The sequence below is a fragment of the Hoplias malabaricus genome, chromosome 11, assembly GCF_029633855.1.
Source record: "Hoplias malabaricus isolate fHopMal1 chromosome 11, fHopMal1.hap1, whole genome shotgun sequence".
Taxonomy (NCBI): Eukaryota; Metazoa; Chordata; class Actinopteri; order Characiformes; family Erythrinidae; genus Hoplias; species Hoplias malabaricus.
In genome coordinates this window covers 40043257-40067327 of record NC_089810.1, presented here as the reverse complement: position 1 = coordinate 40067327, position 24071 = coordinate 40043257, and the positions used below count along the sequence as shown (strand labels likewise).

Here is a 24071-nt window from a genome sequence, read left to right as displayed (position 1 = left end):
TCCAGGCCACAGGAGCAGAGTTAACCTGCTTAATGACCTCGCTGGCCACTTTATTGGAAACCTGGTGTACAGTTATCAAATTTTTCTCAGTCTTCTAGTGCTTCGTTACTGATGAGTTTCTCTCCTTGAAGATAAATAAATGAATACATTCTAACACCTTCTACAGAGAGTGTTCACCTCTCAGATGTGTGTTTTTGGACTGTGGGAGGAAACCGGAGCACTTGGAGAACAGACCAAACGTCTCACAGGCAGTCACCCGGAGCAGGACTTGAACCCACAACCTCCAGGTGGAGCTGTGTGACCTGCTGCACCACCATTTTTATTCAAATATATTCAGCACATGTTTGTTTACGGTTTACAAATTAGTCTCTGGTCTCTTGCTTGCTCCCATTACACCTTTTACACCGAGTAATGCTGGCTCCCTCTGAAGGAACTGTCTGCTAGTGACTAGTGGCTGGGCTTCAGCAGCTGGGCTTCAGCCTCTGGATTCACATTTTTTCATGACAATGCATTATTGAATGATTCTTCTTCAGATTATGACTGTGTTGTTGAGCAGGTGTTGGAAACTAAACCTGTTTCCTTGTGGTGACTACAAAGCAGTTTGAGTTGCAGATTATAGAAGAAATGCAAATATAAGCTTATGATGTGATTCAAATATATATCACAATAGCAATATAAAACTATCATATCGCCTACCACTAGTACAGCAACAATGACACACACACACACACACAGAGGAGTGTAAGCACTGCGCCGGCGCATTGCTGCAGAGCAGAGGGAAGCACATGGACATTAGCATGATTCCCCTGTGCGGCCGCTGTACTGCTGCTCATTCATCAGCTCGGCTGCGGGAGTTGTTGTACGCAGGAAAGCTGCACGCTTGCATTTGTAACAGCTGCTGGTTTTGCATCTGATCAAAGGGCAGCTGTAAAAACTGTGCAGCTGCTGGAGGATTATTTTTGTTTTCCTGTGTTTCTATGCAACGTCGTCACTGTTAATTGCCTGCAACACTGCTGCAGTGGAGACAATGCGCATGCAAAACATGCAGCACTGACTGAGCTTTACTGTGGAGCCCGGAAAATAGATTCTTTTATTATTTATCCCTTTGATCATCTTCAATAAATGTCTCAAAATCCTGTGTGCTAATGCAGGAAGAGAGGATCACACAACTGCAGTGAGTAGAGTCTTATTAATAATAATTAAGGATTATTTTAAAACAGGATATGTATTTTATTTCAGTGTAAGGTTGTATCTATAGAGGAATGCAGACACAAATGTATAATTTACAAAGCTATAGTTCATCAGTTATTACAGGCCAATCTTCTCAGGCCTGGGAGAAGTCTGTATATTAACTGTGTTTAAAGGGAGTGCATGCAAAACACAATAAACAAATGAGTTATAATCATCATAAGTGTTGTTATTTTGGTTGTTTTGTGGTTGTGACCCCTTACAATAAGAAACGTGTATTAATAGGAATGTTAAAGCAGCCCTAATTTAATGGAAATCCACTTTTATTACAAATAAATCCTGGATCATTGTATATATAAATGAAATAATATTTTAAATCCAGCTGGTATTGTACTTAATTATGTGAAAAAATATATATCCACACAGGGATAACTCATTTCTACTAAATTACTGTTGTTATTATAATATTCAGAGACTTAAAATATTATTGAATGTTGTGGGGAACATTGTGTTCAGTTAGTTTAGATGATCTCTGCCCCTAAAGGCAGTTTGGCACCTTGCACCCTTTTATTAATCTGGACATTATTTCCACAAAACTCAGTAGTTTTAATTAGTCTACATACAGCCATATTTGTGTTCATTTATAAATCTATGGGAGGGTTGTAATCCTGAGCAACAGAGGTGAGATTTCACTTTAAAAACGAGACCGAGAATTACATGACACGTTTAAAGACACATTTCACCTTTAAAATCTTTTAAAAGTCTTTAAAGTCATAATTTAAAACATTGAAATTAATTTTAAACACATTTTTAAACACTTTGCAGTAAGACTACCTTTATAAAGAGTTTCTGAATGAATTAATAATTAGCAATTACGCAATAACTACTTTTTAAACCACTAAATAATACTTATTGCTGTCTTGCTACTTATAATTTAATTTAAAAAATTGTATTATTAAATATATATTTTTGCACTTGCTAAATATTGAACCTACATGAATCTATTCAGTGAAATCTAAACGTTCGCGTGTTATTTATAATATTCTGCAATATAACTTTATCAAATATTCATCACGTACAAAATCTCACTGTTGTACTTTTTATTTACAATTTTATGCTAATATGTAAGGTATTTAGGGCCCAGTAATACACTGATTTTATGCCATTTATTAACACATTTATGAGTGCAAGTCTCACTATTCCGCTGTAAACAGTGTTTTAAATATATTTGATTTAATAAAAAGTGTATTAAATATATTGATTTGTGCTTTAATTTTTTGAATTTCCCGCCTAAATCGCTTCCTCAGAGCACCACTTCCAGCTCGTGAATGACTGACGCGAGCGTTCAGTCCACGTTGGCATGACTACGGCGATTTGCATAATCCGGTCCAGAACAGAGCTAGAGTTAGAATCAGAAAGCTCCGCCCCTCACCCTAGCTAATTTAAATATTCCGCCCGCAGACGGGAGAATGCAGCATTACAGCAAGAGTATCCGCCCATTGTGGGGAAACTAATTTGAATACCACGCCCATCCTCACGTAATACCGCATTTGAGGGCATTCCAGAGCACGGAATTTTCCAACTCGGAATCCCCTGATTTCCGCCTAGAAGTTTCTAGTGATTTTAAGAAGAACTGTGAATCACTTACAGTCATAAATAATTTCAGTATTTGTATTATAAAAGAAAAATAAAAGAAAATGAGGACACTTTTGATGTATGATTCAGACACCTACAAAACTGTGATTGTGACTGCCTCTGTCCCATATTATTTGAATATTAAAATCTTTATAAACCTCTTTTTGCATTCATGTGTTTAGCATACTTCGTCATGACTGAAATATCCCTTTATAGAAAAATAATTTTGAAAACTAAATTTAAGGACGTAATGATTTTTCTTATTCTATTTTACAGTCATTAACATACTAACCCTATTACAAATTAAATATTTAAAGTTAATAGTTAATTTAAAAAAACGATCAGAATAGAGTTACAGAAAATTAAGTAATAAGTAAATGCTTATTAACTAAATAATGAGTAAGCCCCGCCCACAACCATATCTGGTCGAATCCCCCAACTGGCACATTTGAATGCCCCGCCCACGCCGCATAGCTTCAATAATGTGAATGGCGACTGGAACAGACTCGCTAAACCGAGGAAACGGAGGCGCGAGCAGATTCGGTTAAAAACACAGATGACACGGACGAGAAGAGTAAGTTGCTGCCTAAATATTTTATTTAACGTCGTCGCGATGTTATTAAACCATCAGCTGAGCTGTATCTGCCCTTTATGCTGTGTTTTTCGTACATTAAATTGCGAATGGCTGAACAAGCCGGGGCTTCTTTTGTTCGCCTCCTATTTTTTCCTCGAGTCAAACACAAAGAGCAACGGTGAAAATGTTTCTAAACACGACCTTATAAACAACTACTGTGTTCAAATCGACCCTTTATAATCATAAAGGCGTATGTGTGTGTATATAAAGCTCACTGTATTTCTTAAATTCACCAGCGTTTTGTTTCTCGTTGGATATTCCCGTTCCACCTTAAACGAGTGCGGCAGCTGCATTCCGGTGCTTTTATATTTAAGGTGGAACGGAAAATTGAAACGGGAAACTGGCGGAAAACGTTATTTCTAGGCACCTAAGCGGTATTCTGTTTTTGGAAATTGGACAGTCAAACAACAACTACACATACAATAAATGTGCTGTCTTTAGTCCCATTGTGTAAGTTTTTATCGGATGTTATTCGATCAAAAAAAAAGCCATGCTGGTGATTAACGTTAGCCGCTTTGGTAAAAACCGTTGAGCATTTGTGCTGTTTTCACTCTCGCTTCTTTGAATATTTTTCTTGTTTTAGTTTCTGACGCATTATTCCCGTTATAGCCACCTTTTAGTCGGTCCACAAAAACAACAACGGCGTGGCTAACGCTAGTGTTTCTGAAAGTTAACTCATGGAAATGTTTAATTGTTTACATTGACTCGATTAAATCGACCGTATTAAGGCTGTTTATACAGTTCTGGGTTTATTGTATGTCTACAAAACTTCAACGACCCATTAAAACAGGCGGCGGTGGCTGAATGGAGCTGGGGCTGTTGCTGGTCTTATGACTTTGGCCGGTTAAGCTGCTTTTGGCCGACGTCTTTGTGTAAGTTAATATAAACCTGTAAAGCCTGCTGTTATCTCCGGCCACTTGTTACACATTACAGACCCCTCTCACAGCTGTGTGTGTGATATTAACAGGATGTGTGTCCCATTATCTTCACCCCTTTCCTCCATTTCTCCACAACAAAATGGTCGGACAGTGCCGTGCTGTTTCCGTCCTGAAGAGGTGCAACGTGGCTGAGTACTCACCACCGCCGCCAGCACAGGCTTCACGGAGGGTTTCATGAAATACTGTTGTCATACGTTATTGTTGATGCGGGTTTGATGTTGAGAATGGTATTTTTATTAAGTTTTGTGTTAAAGCAGGGTTTGAATTCCTCAGGACTCCTGTTCTGTTCCACACTGATTGGTCAGAGTCTAGTGAAGGGTTTAGGACTGTAGCGATACCCGATTATCGATATAATCTTTGATACTAATGCGTTTTGAAACATTGTGTATTAACAATATATTAATTACTCAAAGCTTTTATTCAACACCACACAGACTTTATAGCCCTGTATAACCAGTACTTTATCTGCTTTTCCTGCTTGTTTTTGGTGTACTGTTCTTTCTGTTGTTGGTTGTATGTTCTTTGGCACCGAATTGGTCTGTTTCTGTTCTTACACTAAGGCCATTTTTAATTTTGAAAGATCGAAAGCTTGAAAACAAACTGATCTCTGACCCAGTCTTGGAGAACATGACATTTTATATTTAAAAAATGTCCTGGGATTTAAATAAAACTGGTTAAACTGCTCAAACCTTAATGTGGGAGGTTCTTTATCCTAAGGCACTCCCTTCTCACCGCCAGTCTGTACCCTTATTGACTGCACTAAGGTGGTTGTGACCGTGTTGGTACATTGTATGACTGTAAATTGGGGCATAATTGCTTTGATACCGCATTGAAATTGTTATAACTTTAGTGTATGAGTTGCTGATGAGATGAATAACGCCTGTACACGACTTTATGTACTCAGAATCTAGTGTGCCCAGTGTGAACTTGCCTCAAATGGACAGTCCATTACTGTTATTCAGCCCCCAATTGACAATCGGCAGTGGCAAACAATTGAGTGAACACACACAAAAGCAAGCAGTCCTGGAAATGACAAAGAAATGGAGTGTGTTTACACATTTAATCTTGTCTAGCCCTGACACATTTTCTGTTGTGCTCTGCTCATCATCAAAGAAATCGTAGTCAGTTTGGCTTTTAACCACACACACAAACAAAGACACACACACACACAGACTCCCTCATGGAAATTAACTAGAGTGTAAATGACTTTACAGCCATGTGAATGTTTTGTCTTTTGCTTAAAAATTGACAGCCTCCTTTTGTTGAAGCACAAGGTTTATTTTGGTTTGAACTTGGAGAAACTTGAATTATTGCTGTAAAACACATTAAAACTAACTGTAACTTTATTTATTTATCGGTGTCAATCTTCTGGCTATCAACAGCCAGTCAGTGTTTTTGAGAATCACCATTCAGATGCGTTCACACTTACAGAACCCCAAAGCATCGCTGTAATGGTGATTGAAACTGGTTTTAATTCAAAGTAAAATGGATTGGTAGGTCTTGGAAGGTACACTGTCTCAGGTGGGATTTTATTGTTTTGAACCAGAACTCCTAAGAAGTAAATATCTAACTGTATTTTTTCTTGTGTTGTGTTACAGGAAACCCTGATGTAAAATGGAGGATAGTTTTGATTGCGACTGTGGTGAGCTTGAGCCACCCGATCACTGACGGAGTGTGGTCCTGCTGAGGTCGGCCAACTTTCCGCTTTAGGAACAGGAGAAAAGAGATAAAGGAAGGAGAAAAGGCTAGCTTAGTTCATTTAAACTAAACTCGTTGTGCTTAATTGGCACGTTAGGATAATGCTGCTGCTCAGGACAAGTCACACACTGAATGTATCAGCACTGTAAGGATGCTAGTGCTGATTCACACTGTAATTATTATTTCGTTTACCCACAGAGATTATTGATTATCACCCCTCAATCCATTCCAATATCAGCTTCTGAGGTAGGAAAACATTTGTAAAAGGAAATTAAAAAAAAAAGCAGCCCCAAAGTTTTCTTTGATTTCATACTTTCTTTTCCTTTTTGTGAAAAATGAGAAAACATTCTGGTAATATCTCGTAGTTATTCGTCTTGCTGCTGTGCTATGAGAAGTTAGTGAGGGGAGGCAGGTATAGATTTTTGTTTTTTTTGTTTATTTAAGTTTGGAAGGATAATTTGATGTGCTCATATCAGATCGATAAGCGAAAATTAAATTGGGCCCAACAAGAGCGTCTCTCATCTCAACATCTAAAAAGTAAAGTCAGTTGTAACATCTAACTCCAGTAGGCGCGCGTTCCCCCACATTGGAATATGGCAGAGAAATTCGAAAGCCTAATGAACATTCACGGGTTTGACCTCGGGCCTCGCTACATGGACCTGAAGCCGCTGGGCTACGGGGGGAATGGCCTGGTGTTTTCAGCTGTGGACACGGACTGTGACAAGCGGGTGGCGGTAAAGAAGATCATTCTCACGGATCCTCAGAGCATAAAGCACGCGCTCCGGGAGATCAAAATCATCCGGCGGCTTGACCACGACAACATCGTGAAGGTGTTCGAGACCCTGGGCCCGAGCGGCAGGCGGCTGACGGAGGACGTGAGCTCTCTGACCGAGGTCAACTCCGTCTACATCGTCCAAGAATACATGGAGACGGATCTGTGTAAAGTCCTGGAGCAGGGCCTCCTCTCTGAGGGACATGCCCGGCTCTTCATGTACCAGCTCCTCCGTGGCCTCAAGTACATCCACTCCGCTAACGTCCTGCACAGAGACCTGAAACCCGCAAACCTCTTCGTCAACACGGAGGATCTAGTGCTCAAAATCGGAGACTTCGGCCTCGCGCGGATCATGGACCCACACTACTCGCACAAGGTGAGTCTCGATGGCTACGTTCACACAGCAGCTAAAAGGGGCCCAAATCTGATTCCGTGACCAAATATATATATTACTTTTGATCTGCTGTTCACGCGCTATATAACGTGACTTATACCTGACATTGGTCTGAACAGATCACACTCCTAAACTGACCGACATGCGCAAAAGAACAGCGCTTCAGGCTCTGATCAGATGAAAATATCAGTCTGTAATTAACGTCTAAAGAACGTTAAAACACAAACTGATGTTTCTTATACTCTTAAGTTTAACGGTTTTCTCGTAAAAGTCTCGAAGGATAATTCCATCATCCACATTGAGGTAGATATAGAGCTACTCTGTGTGTGTGAGAGAAAGAAGCTTGTCTCATGTATGTTTTATTAATTCACTTGATACAAATTTCCACGAGTTATATCACCTCATACATCTTTAATATAGCAGCTGATCAATGGCACAAAATGTGAGGCAGATTTTGCTGCATGGTTTGTATGTGTCTGTCTGCCAGTTTTTACAACTGATCTGGACCCAGATGAAGCTACTCCTTTCGAAACTAACATGGGGCGATTACAAAATACCGTCTACTAACAGATTAGTTACACAAGGTGTTCAAACGGTAAGGAGGCGGATCAGAAAGGAAACACCCATATTAAAAAATAGCGATCTAATTTTAGAAAGAAGTTGTCGGGCAAGCGGGAACCATGGCCTAAAAGGTTTAGCTCTTCATGTGTCTAAAGTTCTGTATATTTATTTATTTATGAGTGTTTACTATTTTTCAGTCTCCTTACTTTTGGGACACTGTAGATGAGGTATACGGGTTCTTTAATGGCTGCTGTAATTTCTTATAGAAGCACTCATGGGTTGCAGCTCTAGGTTTGCTTATAAGGATGTTTGTTTGGGGTAAAAACTCATGTCACCTTGGCGTAAAGCAGAGATGCAGGTTTTAAGTGTTGGGCTACATTTGCTGTGAACCATGTGAGAAGCGAAGTAACGCTATGGCCACCTAGTTCCTCAGCGTTTGCTCAGGGCCAGCTGCTCTCTGTTTGCTGTTGTGGACTTTATTTTGTGGCTGTTGATGATGGGCGTGAGACAGGAAGTGAATAGAGTTTGAGACCAGTGTTAAACTTCCTCAAATAATGCCTCAGTTTCCTGTGAGGTCGCTCCCAGCGTCTGGCCACGCAATTCTCACTCTGGAGGTAAATTACTGTGTGTGTTTATGCACAAGGAAAGAGATTATTGTGTAAGGAAAGTTGCTTCATTACTCTTTATCAGAAATGAGAGTTTTGCAGGACTTTTGCAAATCAGGATTTTTTTGTTTTGCTTGGATAGGGTTGTGTAAATTTCTGTTCAGTGTCTTTAAGTACGAGACTAAAATTTCATTTATGAGTGTTTAAGAGAGTCCCACGGAGGGGGTACTGTGGGAGATCACTGACTGATGATGTCACCCTCTGAAAACTGGTGGGGGAAAAACAAACCCATCGCACTTATGAGTTTTGCGCTGAGTTTGGGTTAAAAGAGAGGAATGAAGCTGAAAACAGACACTACTCAGACCCATCACTTGACTTTATGTTCAAAGGCTTTATCTCTAAATATGTGTGATTTGAGCTCATCTGCTGTGGTGTGCAAAACCACGAGTGTCTGTTAGCCATCCGTCTATGCTTCTAAACAGTGCAGAACTGTCTTGGTTTACTTGTGTTCCTCCAGCACCAGTCGCTGAAATGTGCTCTCTCAGAAACAGATTTTTTTTGTGTGTCAGTGTGCACGGTTGGAGTGTGCTGAGCTGAACTGCACAGTGACGAAAACCCTTCACTTGGCCCACACTCATAGATATGTTAATATTTTAAGGCGGTATGAAATATTCCAGTTCCTAGCTAACGGCACAGAATAGCTGAGCCGATTTTGAGGTTAAGATGTGCTTAAGCTTAAGATATGCCGGAATATTCCTATAAGTAGACTGAGAAAAAATGTGAAAACCTCTCCGACATCGTTCACAGATTGAATGCTGTGTTCTGTGTGTACTTCTCAGCGTGGCTTGTTTATCACAGTTTTTCTTTCAGTGATGGGACACTTCAGAATGTAGGTTGAGGGAGTTTTTTCTTCTTGCTTCACGAGGCACCAGATGTGGCAGCAGTTATTATTTTCTCTGCATTGCTGCTGGTGTTTCTCTAGCCTTTTTGAAGTTTGGTTTCATGTGAACAGAAGCTTTTAAAAGAGAGGGACCGAGTGAGGGAGGGGAGAGTGGAGAAAAACAGATCCCCTGTGTGCACTCTGTGGCCTCTCTTCCCCCTCCCTCTTTTCATGTCCCGACTGCTGAGGTCTTTGTCTGGCCCTCGACTGGTGTTTTTTATTTAATATTATTTTGTTACACAGACAGAGCTTGAAAAGGCCACAGTTAGAACTGATCTTTACTCTGTGGTTTCTGTGGGAAGTTGACCACAGACCGGTGCCTTCTCCACTGCCTAAACCGCAGTTGTGGCATTGACACGTTACTTTTGACTGGCACCACACCACCTTCAGGAAGTCAACTTCTATCTGATAAGTTTCCTGCTCCAAATTTACTGATTCATGTGTGGGTTCGTTTGTTTTGGGGGGGTTTCTTCTTATTTGTGTGTAATAATTTGAAAATAAACCACGGGTCTATGTACGGCAGAAGGATTCTGTTTATGAACCAAAAAAAATCAGAAGACCTATCGTTGCTATCAGGTGATTTATTTTATTTTTAAAGAATTGTGACATACCTCTTTGCAGATGTAGTGTCATGGAAAGGCTGCGTGTTTCAAAAAGAACTGTGGGGATTTGATTTGCTAAAAACAACGTCAGAGGGCGGGATTTGCTCCCTCCTTCCTTCGGCTCGATCCGTGGATCTGGACGAGCTCCAGAGCGAAGCTGGAAAGGATCCAAATGCCTTTAGAAACTCGTGAAACCCGTGATCCCAGAGAGGAGGTGAAGTAACGCTACATTTTAAGCGCGGTCTAATAAAGGAGCAGTATTGACTAGCTAAATTTACACCCTCCCGCAGCACAGAGCAAATGTTTACTGTGGTCTCCGCTGTGCTCAGGGCCAGAAGCGACGTGTAGAACATGCAGAGTAACTGCACAATAAGAAAATAACCTGTAATGTATTATAGCTCATGAATACTGCTTTTCAGACGGAGGTAAAAGCTAATAATTGACCCTGGCTTCCTTGTGGAGCATGTGAGAGTTCAGGATCATTTCACAACGGCTTCTGGTACCGTCTCCTTTCTGTTTCAAACTCTGTAGGGCTCAGAGAGATACTGATATGGCTCTCTGGACATGATATTTGTACACAGTTTTCCTCAGTCAAAAGCAGGTGGCCTCATAAAGGGCTCCATCCAGTGTTTAGTGGCACCTTTTTATTTGGAAGGCTTTTTTTATATTAAGCTAAACATAGGGATTTAAATAAAACGCTAATAAAGTACTTTCTGTGCTGCCTCCTATTGTTTTCTATAAAGAATGGCACTGGGCGCGAAGAGAAATGGAGGTTTCTCTGACTTTAAGCAAATGAGAAGCGAGTTTTTGTTGGCAGTGGTCAATCAGCACCTTGTGCAAAGCCACAAGCTAAACTCAGTCTGAGAAAAGGGAGGAGTGACTGATAACTGACATTTCAGGCTTCCTCTATACAGCTCTAAAACTGAACAAGGCGTTGAGGAAGGGGTCTAGAAACGCTTGTACTACACGTGGGGGCTACTAACACTAGTGTAACCTCTTTAATGAAGCGAGACGTGCTGACGTTTTAGCCCGTATGATCCTGCATTAATCACGTGTGAACATTCAGCAGGCACGTTCGTCAGCTCCCGTCAGCTTCAACATTTAAAAACTGACAATAACTGGAATTAATCGACAAATCTTTCTGTAATTCATCGCAATAATAATTATAAACGTAATATCTCTTCACCCACACCCAGTGCTCTATCTCGACTGCTGTTTCCTTTCTGTCAGGCCGCTGCGGTCGGGTTTACCCGTCAATCATGTGTCCCATTTGCGTAGTTACACACCACAGACAGGAGGGTGGATTTCTTTCGCTTTGAACTCATTTCTGCAAACAGCGTGATGTGTCACACTCAGGTTTTAAAGAGGCAGACACAGTTTGTTAGTATTCCTATGTTTGTGGAGACTTCCGTTGATTTCTGTAGTAAAGCTGTGCTCTGTTGCTAAGCTAAATTAAGCCCTAATCTAAATGGAAAATACATCAACAAAAAACAGGTGGTTGTTTTATACAAAACAAGCCCAAAGACAGTGTAAGACTGCCAGGTGTCCTAAGATGTACATTAGGTCCCCACAAAGCTCTAAATACACTGTGATTTCACTGAGACAAACACACACACACACACACACACATTGTTACTCGTTTATTGACTTCATGCTGCTGAAAACCTTTTAACTTGAATATTTGATTGTCTCTTTATAATAAAGCTGTATCAAACACACATGGCATTATCAGGCGTGAGTCACCTTCTGAGCAAATCCTCATTACGATCTCTTCCTGAATACGGCCTTTTTTTATCTCTGACGTTTTCACCCACGAAATGCCGATTATCTACATTTTTTTCCACTGTCACTGCAGACGAGGAGGCAGACAGTCATCAGGAGGTTTAAAATGTGTCTGGACCGAATAGAGGTGGTAAAGTAAACTCTGAAAGCAGCCCCCACTCAAGTACCGCTTGCTCTTAAGGATCTTGTGTGAATTTTAAAGCTTGTGAACCTTTTGCTTGCGTTTGTTTTTGCCCTGAGGTATAAACAGATCACCAGACCGTGATCTTGGTCGTCTTTCTATGCAAAATAATCTCGCGGCTGTGGTCTGAGTGCGTGCTTTAAAAGGAAAAGGGGACATAAAATAGACCTGAAGCGGGCCCCGTCAGACCTGGGAAACACACGTCGAACTGCTTCGTCTGAAACGAGGGGTGTAAATTGGGACGTTTTTGTTGCTCGTGAAGAAAAAATTAAATCATCCTTTAAAGAAAAAATGATTATCAAATTAAACTGAATACTCGTCCCTAATGAGGTTTCTAATTACAGTCCATCTTAGGCCCACAAGGAAAAATAACACTTTCTTACACTTGTTTTAACAGAATCCAGGCTTTTTGCCCTCTGTCTTTCTCTCAACATGCAGCAGTTCCCAGGAATGTTGTGTGTTTAAAAAAAATAAATAAATAAAAATGGAGAAAGGTAGATCCTGGTAAGAATGTGGTTAAATCCCTTTCTCTGGTAATCTGTTCTGTTCTCAGTAGTGCTCTGTATTACACAACACTTCAATCCTTTTACATCCTAGCTACGAAATAGATTCCGAAGAATTCCTAATTAAAAAGGTAAACCTAGCCTGTCTGTCCTTGGGATCTGTCCAGAACGCATGTGTCTGTGTGTGTGTGTGTGTTGGAAGAGAGGGCAGAAGGCAGTGTCTCTCACAAGTAGCAGCTTAACATTTGTAGAAATCCTCTGCTACCAATGACACCTTTAATGTAGATAAAGGCTACCATTCAAAGGTTTAATCCCTGTTTTCGATCAGTAAACAACTCTTTCAAATATTTAGTGGGATGGTAGATGTATTTCTGAAGGTAGGGATAAGGCAAAATCAGTTATTCATTATAGTTTTTGGAAGGTAATGATGGATAAATCCTATTGTGAAATAATATTTAAAGTATTTGACGCTGTACAACATGAAAGATGAACATCAAAATTGCATGTTTTTATGTACTTCAATTATGGTCAATAACCAGTGTTTAGGGGCGGCACGGTGGCGCAGCGGGTAGGTGTCGCAGTCACACAGCTGCAGGGTCCTGGAGGTTGTGGGTTCAAGTCCCGCTCTCTGTTTTTGCGTGGGTTTCCTCCGGGTGACTGTCTGTGAGGAGTGTGGTGTGTTCTTTCTGTTTCTGCGTGGGTTTCCTCCGTGTGACTGTCTGTGAGGAGTGTGGTGTGTTCTCTCTGTGTCCGTGTGGGTTTCCTCCGGGTGACAGTCTGTGAGGAGTGTGGTGTGTTCTCCCTGTGTCTGTGTGGGTTTCCTCCGGGTGACAGTCTGTGAGGAGTGTGGTGTGTTCTCTCTGTGTCCGTGTGGGTTTCCTCCGGGTGACAGTCTGTGAGGAGTGTGGTGTGTTCTCCCTGTTTCCGCGTGGGTTTCCTCCGGGTGACTGTCTGTGAGGAGTGTGGTGTGTTCTCTCTGTGTCCGTGTGGGTTTCCTCCGGGTGACAGTCTGTGAGGAGTGTGGTGTGTTCTCCCTGTGTCTGTGTGGGTTTCCTCCGGGTGACAGTCTGTGAGGAGTGTGGTGTGTTCTCCCTGTTTCCGCGTGGGTTTCCTCCGGGTGACTGTCTGTGAGGAGTGTGGTGTGTTCTCTCTGTGTCTGTGTGGGTTTCCTCCGGGTGACTGTCTGTGAGGAGTGTGGTGTGTTCTCCCTGTGTCTGAGTGGGTTTCCTCCGGGTGCTCCGATTTCCTCCCACAGTCCAAAAACACACGTTGGTAGGTGGATTGGAGACTAAAGTGTACGTAGGTATGTGTGTGTGTGTGTGTGTGTTGCCCTGTGAAGGACTGGCGCCCCCTCCAGGGTGTATTTCCGTCTTGCGCCCAATGATTCCAGGTAGGCTCTGGACCCACTGTGACCCTGAACTGGATAAGAGTTACAGATAGTGAATGGATGAATGAACCAGTGTTTGATTTTATTAATAATATCATAGCTGAATTATGGAATATAAAGGTACTGTACACATTACTGTTTACAAAATGCTGTTAATGTTATTGGTGCTATGTTAAACATACACTCTTATAATCTCAATATTTACAAAATATATGTTGTATTATTATTACCATAGTGCATCATTGGTAATAACCATCCATAAAGGGTGCATTATTTTAATTGGAGGCCATTCCTCTGTTTAAAAGGCCTGCTGAAGTTTATTTTAGATTGTCACATGTTTTAAATAAAGATGTGTGTGTCTTTGAGCCCCAGAAACAATTCAGTGCTTTTAAAGTGACAGAATCAAAAGAAAAGGACATGGAAGGAGATGGCAGTTGTCTTAAGAGCATAAGAGTGTGTGTGTGTGTGTTGTCACTGAAGTGTGCATCTGGATTTCTGTGTCAGACACAAGATGTACAACCTTGATCTACATTTGTTCATTCTTTCTCTCCGAGAACAAAATACTTTAGCCATGTTTAAATGATTTGTCTGTTGTAGAACTGTATCATTAACATTAGAGTAAGAAGAGGCTGTTTGTTCTTGGTTATTACAGATGGTAAGATAATTGCACTAATAACAAGGGTTGTTTCAGGCTCTAGAAGATGGGTGCCAGACCCAGAATCTCAAACACACGTGTGAGGCAGATTTGTGTACGTTTACATGTCCTATGTTTCTAGACGGCCCGCGTAATCAGTGAATCTGCTCATTTCAGGTGCCCCCGTTGTGCGCTCGCGTCGTGTATAATCAGAGTGTTAGCGCTGAAACGATTATTCCAGTAACTCAAATAATTACAAAAGGTTTTTGAGGCTTTGTTTAATTCATGTCACCATCGTTTAATTAAAGTATTCGATAGTGGCGGCTCTAATCAGTGTAGACGAGTATGATGTGAAGGATGATGCCCTGAAGTGGGAGAGCCTGGCCCTGAGGGTCACGACGCTCAGAGACGAGTGTGGACTACAGGGGTATAATTCTCCCCCGCTGTGTGTGATGTAGGAGTCAAAATAAACTACATTCACTACGTTAAGGATGAGTTGGAGTGGTGTTTCTGATCCAGAACTAACCGTCCAACACTAGTACCAGGCCTCACCAATGTTTGTGGCTGAATGCGATGTGATCCTCGTGGAAATATTCCAGTTTTTTTTAGTGTAAGACTTCCACAAGCCTTGCTGGAGCAAGAGGAAATGGAGATGAAATGTCAGTTTAAACCATTTTTAGATCAGAAGAAATGGTATGTGAGAATATGTCCTCAACACATGAGCAGCAACGTCGTCTTGAGTGGTGGCTTTTAGCAACAAGCGGTGAAGTAAGATTTTTATTTATCAAACTGAATGACAACATGCACTCATCCCCTCTCTCTCTCTCTCTCTCTCTCTCTCTCTCTCAGGGTCACCTCTCAGAAGGCCTGGTCACTAAGTGGTATCGTTCACCTCGTCTCCTCCTTTCCCCGAATAACTACACTAAAGCCATCGACATGTGGGCAGCTGGCTGTATCTTTGCAGAAATGCTCACCGGGAAAACTCTCTTCGCAGGTCAGTCCATAAGAACGTGTTGTTTAAGTTTGGTTTAATGTCAGATCTCTCCAGCTGTTCATCTATATTTATCTCTCCCTTTACAGTACACTCAGCAAAACGGGAAATATGGTCTCGTAACAATACAAGAACCCCTTTTTTGTGCCGAGTAGAACCATTCAGATGTTCTTCAGAGAACCGTGTACAACAGGCGATGAAACATTTATACAATAGCTCTGCTAAAGAACATTCAGGGCACAGTTTGGAAGGTGTAAGGCACGTTCTGTTTATGGTTAATGCAGATTTGTTTTTACTTCAGCAGATTCATTATCCAGAACTGGCCATTTTCTATAACGCCAGTGTGTAATGTGTGTATGTTGCAGCGCCTACTACATTTGGTGCTGTTCACATCTGAAGATGTGAAATGAATGCAGTCACCCGTATTTGAAAAATAGAAATGTTGGGATGTTTGAACAGAGAAGTTGCCAAATTCTGCTAGACTCTGACCCTCCAACTCACCCTGGCTTTTTCTGTGTACTCCTCTCTTTCCATGCACCCCCTCTTCCCCCCTCTCTCTTTATCTCCGTGTGTGTACGCTCAGGGCCGGTGTAATAAAGTAATCTAGGCCAGGCTGATATTTGGCCCCCAGTCTGGGAGAACTTTTCCTTATGTGAGTTTTAAGGTGAACTCTAAACTCAAAATGAATGGAAAGTAGGTCAGAAGTGTTTTTTTTTTTTTTTTTTTTTGGTCTGAAACATTCCAGAGTTTAAACTCTGAGCGCTAGTTGAGGAGGCTGTGTTTTGTGTGTGGTTCGATTGGTCCACACACACACAACAGGTCTATGATCAATACCAGGAGGGCATTGTGTGTGTTTGCAGATGTTCAGGGTGCAGCCATGAAATTACACTGTGACAGGACAGTTTGCTTTACACCCGATGAGGCCTTTTATACTTAGTTCTACACAAATACTGTAGTTTTACCTGACTGTGATGTACTCTAAATTAAACAGAGGTACAGGGCTAGGAGTACTCAATTTATTATAAATTATTATTAGTTATGGGTGTGGAATATATTAACTGGTCCCGTGTGTGGTGTTGAAGTCTTACGTGTGTGTGTGTGTGTGTGTTGTTCAGGTGCTCATGAGCTGGAGCAGATGCAGCTGATCCTGGAGTCTATCCCTGTGATCCATGAGGAGGATCGCCAGGAACTACAGAGCGTTATTCCCGTTTTCATCAAAAACGACATGTCCGTACCTCACACTCCTCTCGCCAAACTGCTGCCAGGGGTCAGCTCTGAGGGTCAGTGTTTTTACACTTCTCATATGACACACACAAACACACACACAGCCTTTTATTATCACGAGGAAGGGTTTAATGTTTTAAAAGTAACACATTACACTCTTTTCTGCAAGTTAACACAGTTCTCTTGGCTCTTAATGAAAAGTCAAAATACCCCAAGGACCAAACACCACAGCATTATTCCTGTTTTGTCTAAACTTTCCAGATAAGGGCCGGTCTCAGCACCTGTTCATTTTAAAAGGGTTATGAACCAACGTTAACCTTGTCTCTGAGGAGACAGTAGTGTGAAGTAGATGTTACACACAACGTGGATTTTATTGCCTAGTTGCATGCAATCTTATGATTTTCTTAAAAACTTCACTACTTGGTAAATGTATTATAAATGGTGTTCAGTACAGGGATTGTACAATACAAAGACCACAGTTACAACAACAACAGTCCTGTGTACATTTTATTTACCTGTTTTATCTCCTGCCTCCTCCACGTTCACACAGCTCTGGATTTCCTTGAGAAGATCCTGACCTTTAACCCCATGGACCGTCTGACAGCCGAGGAGGCCCTGGCGCATCCGTACATGAGCGATTACTCGTTTCCTCTGGACGAGCCCGTGTCCTCACACCCTTTCCACATCGAGGATGAGGTGGACGATATCCTGCTCATGGACGAGAGCCACAGCCACGTCTACAACTGGGACAGGTCAGAAAATGTTGCAGTGACATAACTTTGACTTGGCTCAGAGCAAATGTTGTAAAATGTCCCAGTGGTTCCTGGTTGTGGTCTTAGAGAACAGCTAGGGGTGTTTCCCAAAGCACTTGAGCTCATGGTTCAGGAGAGTCCAATGGGACTGCTGTCCCGCTGTTTATGAATTGGACCGGCTTGACTTTATGCTGAACTGTGAAATATCAGCAGAGGTGTTCACTAGGACCAAGACTGGAAACCACTGTCTGGACATTGTAGGTTGTTAATACATCATCAGTTTATACAGCTACAACTACATTTCCCAAGTATATTTTTAAGACTGTTCTCCAGGAATGACTTTTCTGATTTTGGGCAGGCAGTTTGTTTTTGTAAGTCTACATTCTACAGATTCCTCCATTTTCTTACAGCCCTGTACAATCCTTCTCCTGCAGGTATCACGACAGTCAGTTGTCAGAGACAGATTGGCATCTCCATAGCACAACGGAGGCGGAGGAGGTTCAGCGAGATCCCCGTGTCCTCTCTGACGTCACGGACGACGAGGAGGTTCAGGTGGACCCCCGGAAGTACGCAGATACGGACAGCGAGAAGTTCCTGGACGACCCAGCGGCCGGTTTCGACTTCCCCGCGGAGCGCTCGTGGCCGCAGCTGGACGAGCACCACGAGAACAAGTACTGCGACTCCGAGTGTGGACACACCTGCAACTACAAAGCCGTGTCCCCATCCTACCTGGACAACTTAATCTGGAGAGAGAGCGAAGTCAACCACTATTACGAGCCCAAGCTCATCATAGACCTGTCCAACTGGAAGGAGCAGCAGAGCAAGGAGAAGGGGGACAAGAAGAGCAAGAGCAAATGTGAGAAGAACGGCCTGGTCAAGGCTCAGATCGCTCTGCAGGAGGCCAGCCTTGGCCAGAGCCCACCAGAGAAAGATCGGCAGCAGGAGAAACACCAGAACCAAGGCTTCGACTTCGATTCCTTCATAGCCGGGACCATCCGTCTGAGCCTGCAGCCAGAGCCCAGCCAGATCGGCTTCTTAAACGAGCTCAACTCCTCTGTCTCGCAGCTGTCCAAATCCATCAGCCAGGAGAAGGACGAGAAGTGCCAGGTGAACTTGGCGCAGCAGGGAGGACGTCCCCCGTGTCCGTGGGACAGCTACGGAAGCCTGGAGGCAGAGGAAAGCTGCTGCCTCATCGACGAGGCCTGCTGGGATGCCCAGAAAGAAGCCGGCTTTGGAGGAGGAGGAGGCGGGTACACCAGCTATTTAGATCGGCTCTTCAGCAAACGTGACGAGAGCGCCGTGATCATGCCCCCCGAAGCCCCGGAGGATTTCACCCCTGATGCAGAAGCTCCGCTCCCTTCCCCCCAAGATCAACCCTCGTCCGGATTCCCTAAAAACGGAGAAATCGTCCTCGAGTCTCTGGCCATCTCTGGAGATCTGCCGCTCAAATCCCTCCAGGCCTCTCTGTCTCCCGCCGCTCACGTCAAGTGCTCGCCCCAAATCGCCCACAAAACGTACAGCAGCATCTTCAAACACCTCAACTGAGCAAACCCCCCATTCTTCTTATGTTCATAACATGAAACTAATGTACTCCTCTTATTTTTAGTCAAAAAGTTCCTCCCCCGAAATGCGGCGAGCAAAACAAAGCCGAATCTTTTATTTTTTTACGTGGTTAGCAAATTTTTACTTGAATCATTTTATGGTTATTTTTTTTTTTTTTTACATATGGTTACATTTTTAAGAGTTATTTTTCTCCTTTAATCAATGAAATATTATTTTTAAATATTACTGTTATCATTAGCGTTGTGTTGACGCTTTTCTTTAGCCCCAGTTGCTTAATTTTTCAAACCTATTTAAATGAAGACGAATAAATACCTTACTTTAAAAATGAAATGATAATAAAGTTAAAAAAAAAACAAACAAAAAAAAAAAACTGGCATGCCATTTGCACACAGCGTACTGTAGATTCATTAACAGGAAAAACAAAAGAGAAGTTTATAAGGAACACATTTAAAGAAGAAACGGGCTGATATTCAAAGCAAAGCCAGAAAAGTGAGGGAGGAAGAATGCACTAAAAACGTGAGGGAGACGTTGTCACTGACATTTCGGTCGCGCTGGCTGGGATCTTTAAAAAAAACCAAAATAAATAAAATAAAAAAAGTGGCCTTCCAGCTGACCCCAGCTTTAGGACAAAAACGAGTTGTTTTCCTTCTCTTCTGATTACTTTTATTTTGTTTCTTAATTTTAACGTTATTTACCATATCAGACGTATTTATGTGAGTATTCCTTCTTTGTTTTTGTTGTTTTTTTTTTCCGCAGGTGGCACGTCGGTGCCCTGAACATACTGTAAATGTTTGTGTTAATGCGATGCCAGCCGTTTTAAAAATGTAGGTTCGTTTAAAACTTTAAAACAAAATTAAAAACATGTTATCTACCTCAACAGGTAACAGCAGATCGGAGCGAGGCGGAGCTGTAGTGCTTTACGCAGAACATTCACTTGGTAAAAACCATTCAGTGCGCAGTGAACTTGGCGTTTCTCTTTTTTTTTCGAATTCTTTTGCCATAGTGAAGTGTTAAAATCTTTTATTTATTTTTATTTATTTTTATTGCTTTTCTTTTTCTCCCCCTTCACAAAGGAGCATGATTGAAATGGGTTCAGGTTCTAGCATGTACAAGCTCTATGGACTACTACTTTTATTTTATTTTTATTTTTTTTATTTTATGTTGCATTTATGAATGGATAATCTTTTCTGTTATCATTGGTTCCCTTGTAATATAATATTAATAAAACGGCCAGCAAAATATACAAGTTTGTTGCTTAATTTTTTAGTTAATGACCTAAATTTTTGAAATTTCAGGTGGAATTGTAGTTGAACATTTACCTAAATACATTCATTCATTAATTATCTGTAACCGCTTATCCAGTTCATGTCCAGAGCCCACCTGGAATCATTGGGCGCAAAGAGGGAATACACCCTGGAGGGGGCGCCAGTCCTTCACAGGGCAACACAGACTAACACCTACGGACACTTTTGAGTGGCCAGTCCACCTACCAACGTGTGTTTTTGGACTGTGGGAGGAAACCGGAGCACTCAGAGGAAACCCACGCGGACACAGAGAACACACCACACTCCTCACAGACAGTCACCCGGAGGAAACCCACGCGGACACAGAGAGAACACACCACACTCCTCACAGACAGTCACCCGGAGGAAACCCACGCAGACACAGAGAGAACACACCACACTCCTCACAGACAGTCACCCGGAGGAAACCCACGTGGACACGGAGAACACACCACACTCCTCACAGACAGTCACCCGGAGGAAACCCACGCAGACACAGGGAGAACACACCACACTCCTCACAGACAGTCACCCGGAGGAAACCCAAGCAGACACAGAGAGAACACACCACACTCCTCACAGACAGTCACCCGGAGGAAACCCACGTGGACACGGAGAACACACCACACTCCTCACAGACAGTCACCCGGAGGAAACCCATGCAGACACAGGGAGAACACACCACACTCCTCACAGACAGTCACCCGGAGGAAACCCACGCAGACACAGAGAGAACACACCACACTCCTCACAGACAGTCACCCGGAGGAAACCCACGTGGACACGGAGAACACACCACACTCCTCACAGACAGTCACCCGGAGGAAACCCACGCAGACACAGGGAGAACACACCACACTCCTCACAGACAGTCACTCCGAGCGGGAATCGAACCCAAAAGCATATATTTTTCAGTGAATCCAAGGGCAAGTCACTACACTTTCACATTTAAACTGGGACACAGCCCCATGGACGGAGCCCTGTACTGTGACCACACTCAGGAACCAGTGTTCTGTTTCAGACACAGATTATTTCCCCCCTGCGTTAGTCATTGTCCCTGTGTGTTTAGTTGACTACAAAAAGGTGTTGCGTGACATGAAATAAAAATGAAAAACATGATCAGTGTTAGTGGAACTGAAAGAATGAATGTGAGTCACATGCAAATGACTCCTTAACTCTGGAGGAGAATCATGTTACACAGTGAACGTGAAGTGAAAACTGGTCAGACTTGTTGTGTTTGATCGACGACGTTTTTATCAAAATATCACTTTACCAGCGTCCAAAAGTTAGTGGACACTTCCTCCTCCAGCACTACACCTGACGTGTGTTAATCAGTAGTGTTTATTATCTCTTTATAAACCAATAAACGTCTCCACATCTGAGAGCACTTTAGAGATTGGAACATTGCTGTGAAGATTTAATGGTAACCACAAAAGTGAGCGATTAGTTCAGGATCACAAACTCTTGAGAGCGCTTCATCGCTCCAGAACACGGGCATGGTGACCTTAGGCTCATACGGAGCAGTGTTCAGAAGCTGTTGGTCGTATAATGTATAAAGCTATTAAAGTGGAGTCCAGGTCAATGTCCTTTATCAGAAAACGGGTCCGAATAAAAATCAAGGGATGATAACACTGGGCCTAATTAGCGGCGAGGATCTGGCAACCGCAACGACCCGACGAGTCTATTCTTCAGTTCGAAATGATTGCAAGAGAATGAGATAAAAAAAGAAGAGAACATGAACTACATTCATAATTACAACTTAGATTTCCACAAGAGGCTTGGCATAATGAAATAGTTATTCAGATTACACCCCACTGTCCCCAGATCAACAACAGCATTATGAACACCTTTGTCTCTACGCTCCCTTCTCTCAGCTCCACTGACCATAGAGCAGCACTGGGCAGTTTTACTGCGTACGCTGTTTGACCCAGTTTACCCCTTTTCTTCAATGGTCTTTTATATATTTGTTAAACCGAAGACCAGATAAACACAAACACAGTAAATATAGTTCTCAGACAATCATCATCATTGTCCATCGCAGCTAAATTAGGACGCTCTCTCTCTCACACATTAATTAAAGGTGGATCAGAGGCACCAGGATGTAACTGCCACACCATTTAAAGTGGGGGAGGCAGCAGAAAATAACTGCCACAACACTTAAGGTGGACTTGACACACTAGAATGCAAATGCCATACCATTTTAAATGGAGCAGGCACCAGAGTGTAACTGCCACACCATTTAAGGTGGACCAAAGGCGCTAGAATATAACTGCCACACCATTTAAGGTGGACCAAAGGCGCTAAAATATAACTGCCACACCATTTAAGGTGGACCAAAGGCGCTAGAATATAACTGCCACACCATTTAAGGTGGACCAAAGACACTAGAATGTAACTGCCACACCATTTAAGGTGGACCAAAGACACTAGAATGTAACTGCCACACCATTTAAGGTGGACCAAAGACACTAGAATATAACTGCCACACCATTTAAGGTGGACCGGAGGCGCTAGAATATAACGGCCATACCATTTAAGGTGGACTGGAGTTGCTAAAATATAACTGCCACACCATTTAAGGTGGACCAAAGGCGCTAGAATATAACTGCCACACCATTTAAGGTGGACCAAAGACACTAGAATGTAACTGCCACACCATTTAAGGTGGACCAAAGACACTAGAATGTAACTGCCACACCATTTAAGGTGGACCAAAGACACTAGAATATAACTGCCACACCATTTAAGGTGGACCGGAGTTGCTAGAATATAACTGCCACACCATTTAAGGTGGACTGGAGTTGCTAGAATATAACTGCCACACCATTTAAGGTGGACCAAAGGCGCTAGAATATAACTGCCACACCATTTAAGGTGGACCAAAGACACTAGAATGTAACTGCCACACCATTTAAGGTGGACTGGAGTTGCTAGAATATAACTGCCATACCATTTAAGGTGGACTGGAGTTGCTAGAATATAACTGCCATACCATTTAAGGTGGACTGGAGTTGCTAGAATATAACTGCCATACCATTTAAGGTGGACTGGAGTTGCTAGAATATAACTGCCACACCATTTAAGGTGGACCAAAGGCGCTAGAATATAACTGCCACACCATTTAAGGTGGACCGGAGGTGCTAGAATATAACTGCCACACCATTTAAGGTGGACCAAAGGCACTAGAATATAACTGCCACACCATTTAAGGTGGACCAAAGGCACTAGAATGTAACTGCCACACCATTTAAGGTGGACTAAAGGCACTAGAATGTAACTGCCACACCATTTAAGGTGGACCAAAGGCACTAGAATATAACTGCCACACCATTTAAGGTGGACCAAAGGCGCTAGAATATAACTGCCACACCATTTAAGGTGGACCAAAGGCACTAGAATGTAACTGCCACACCCTTTAAGGTGGACCAAAGGCACTAGAATGTAACTGCCACACCATTTAAGGTGGACCAAAGGCACTAGAATGTAACTGCCACACCATTTAAGGTGGACCAAAGGCACTAGAATATAACTGCCACACCATTTAAGGTGGACCAAAGGCGCTAGAATATAACTGCCACACCATTTAAGGTGGACCAAAGGCGCTAGAATGTAACTTCCATATAATTTACTGTGAAAAGTGTCATTCGAATCAGAATCACATTTCAGCCTCATTTTTATGTTTCGGTGTCACAGCTCCAACCAAAAAACACAAACACTGATTTGTTTTTCTAGTGATTTTTCTGTGTCTTTGTTTGCTAAAAATAACCGAGAAGCAGCGTAACAGATTTGCAACTAAGCAACAGG

The 24071-nt window shown here is 42.4% G+C and overlaps 1 protein-coding gene across 2 annotated transcripts; it reads left to right on the top strand.

Annotated features, from left to right (window-relative positions):
• Positions 1-863: 863 nt before the first annotated feature.
• Positions 864-20224, top strand: mapk6 (mitogen-activated protein kinase 6). Of its 2 annotated transcripts, none has more exons than XM_066684545.1 (6): positions 864-1174; positions 5994-7241; positions 15304-15448; positions 16561-16725; positions 17220-17421; positions 17856-20224. In XM_066684545.1, exons 2-6 carry the CDS (start codon positions 6687-6689, stop codon positions 18964-18966), a joined length of 2178 nt encoding a protein of 725 aa, XP_066540642.1. In that variant the 5' UTR covers positions 864-1174; positions 5994-6686; the 3' UTR covers positions 18967-20224. The 2 variants fall into 2 exon arrangements, with proteins under 2 accessions (XP_066540642.1, XP_066540641.1); XM_066684544.1 differs by lacking the exon at positions 864-1174 and adding an exon at positions 3298-3397.
• The last annotated feature ends 3847 nt before the right edge of the window (positions 20225-24071 follow it).

Coding starts and splice junctions, on each gene's coding strand:
- mapk6 (XM_066684545.1), top strand. CDS start 6,687: ATGGCAGAGAAATTCGAAAGCCTAATGAACATTCACGGGTTTGACCTC. Junction 7,242..15,303: donor ACCCACACTACTCGCACAAG/GTGAGTCTCGAT, acceptor TCTCTCTCTCAG/GGTCACCTCTCAGAAGGCCT. Junction 17,422..17,855: donor CACGTCTACAACTGGGACAG/GTCAGAAAATGT, acceptor CTTCTCCTGCAG/GTATCACGACAGTCAGTTGT.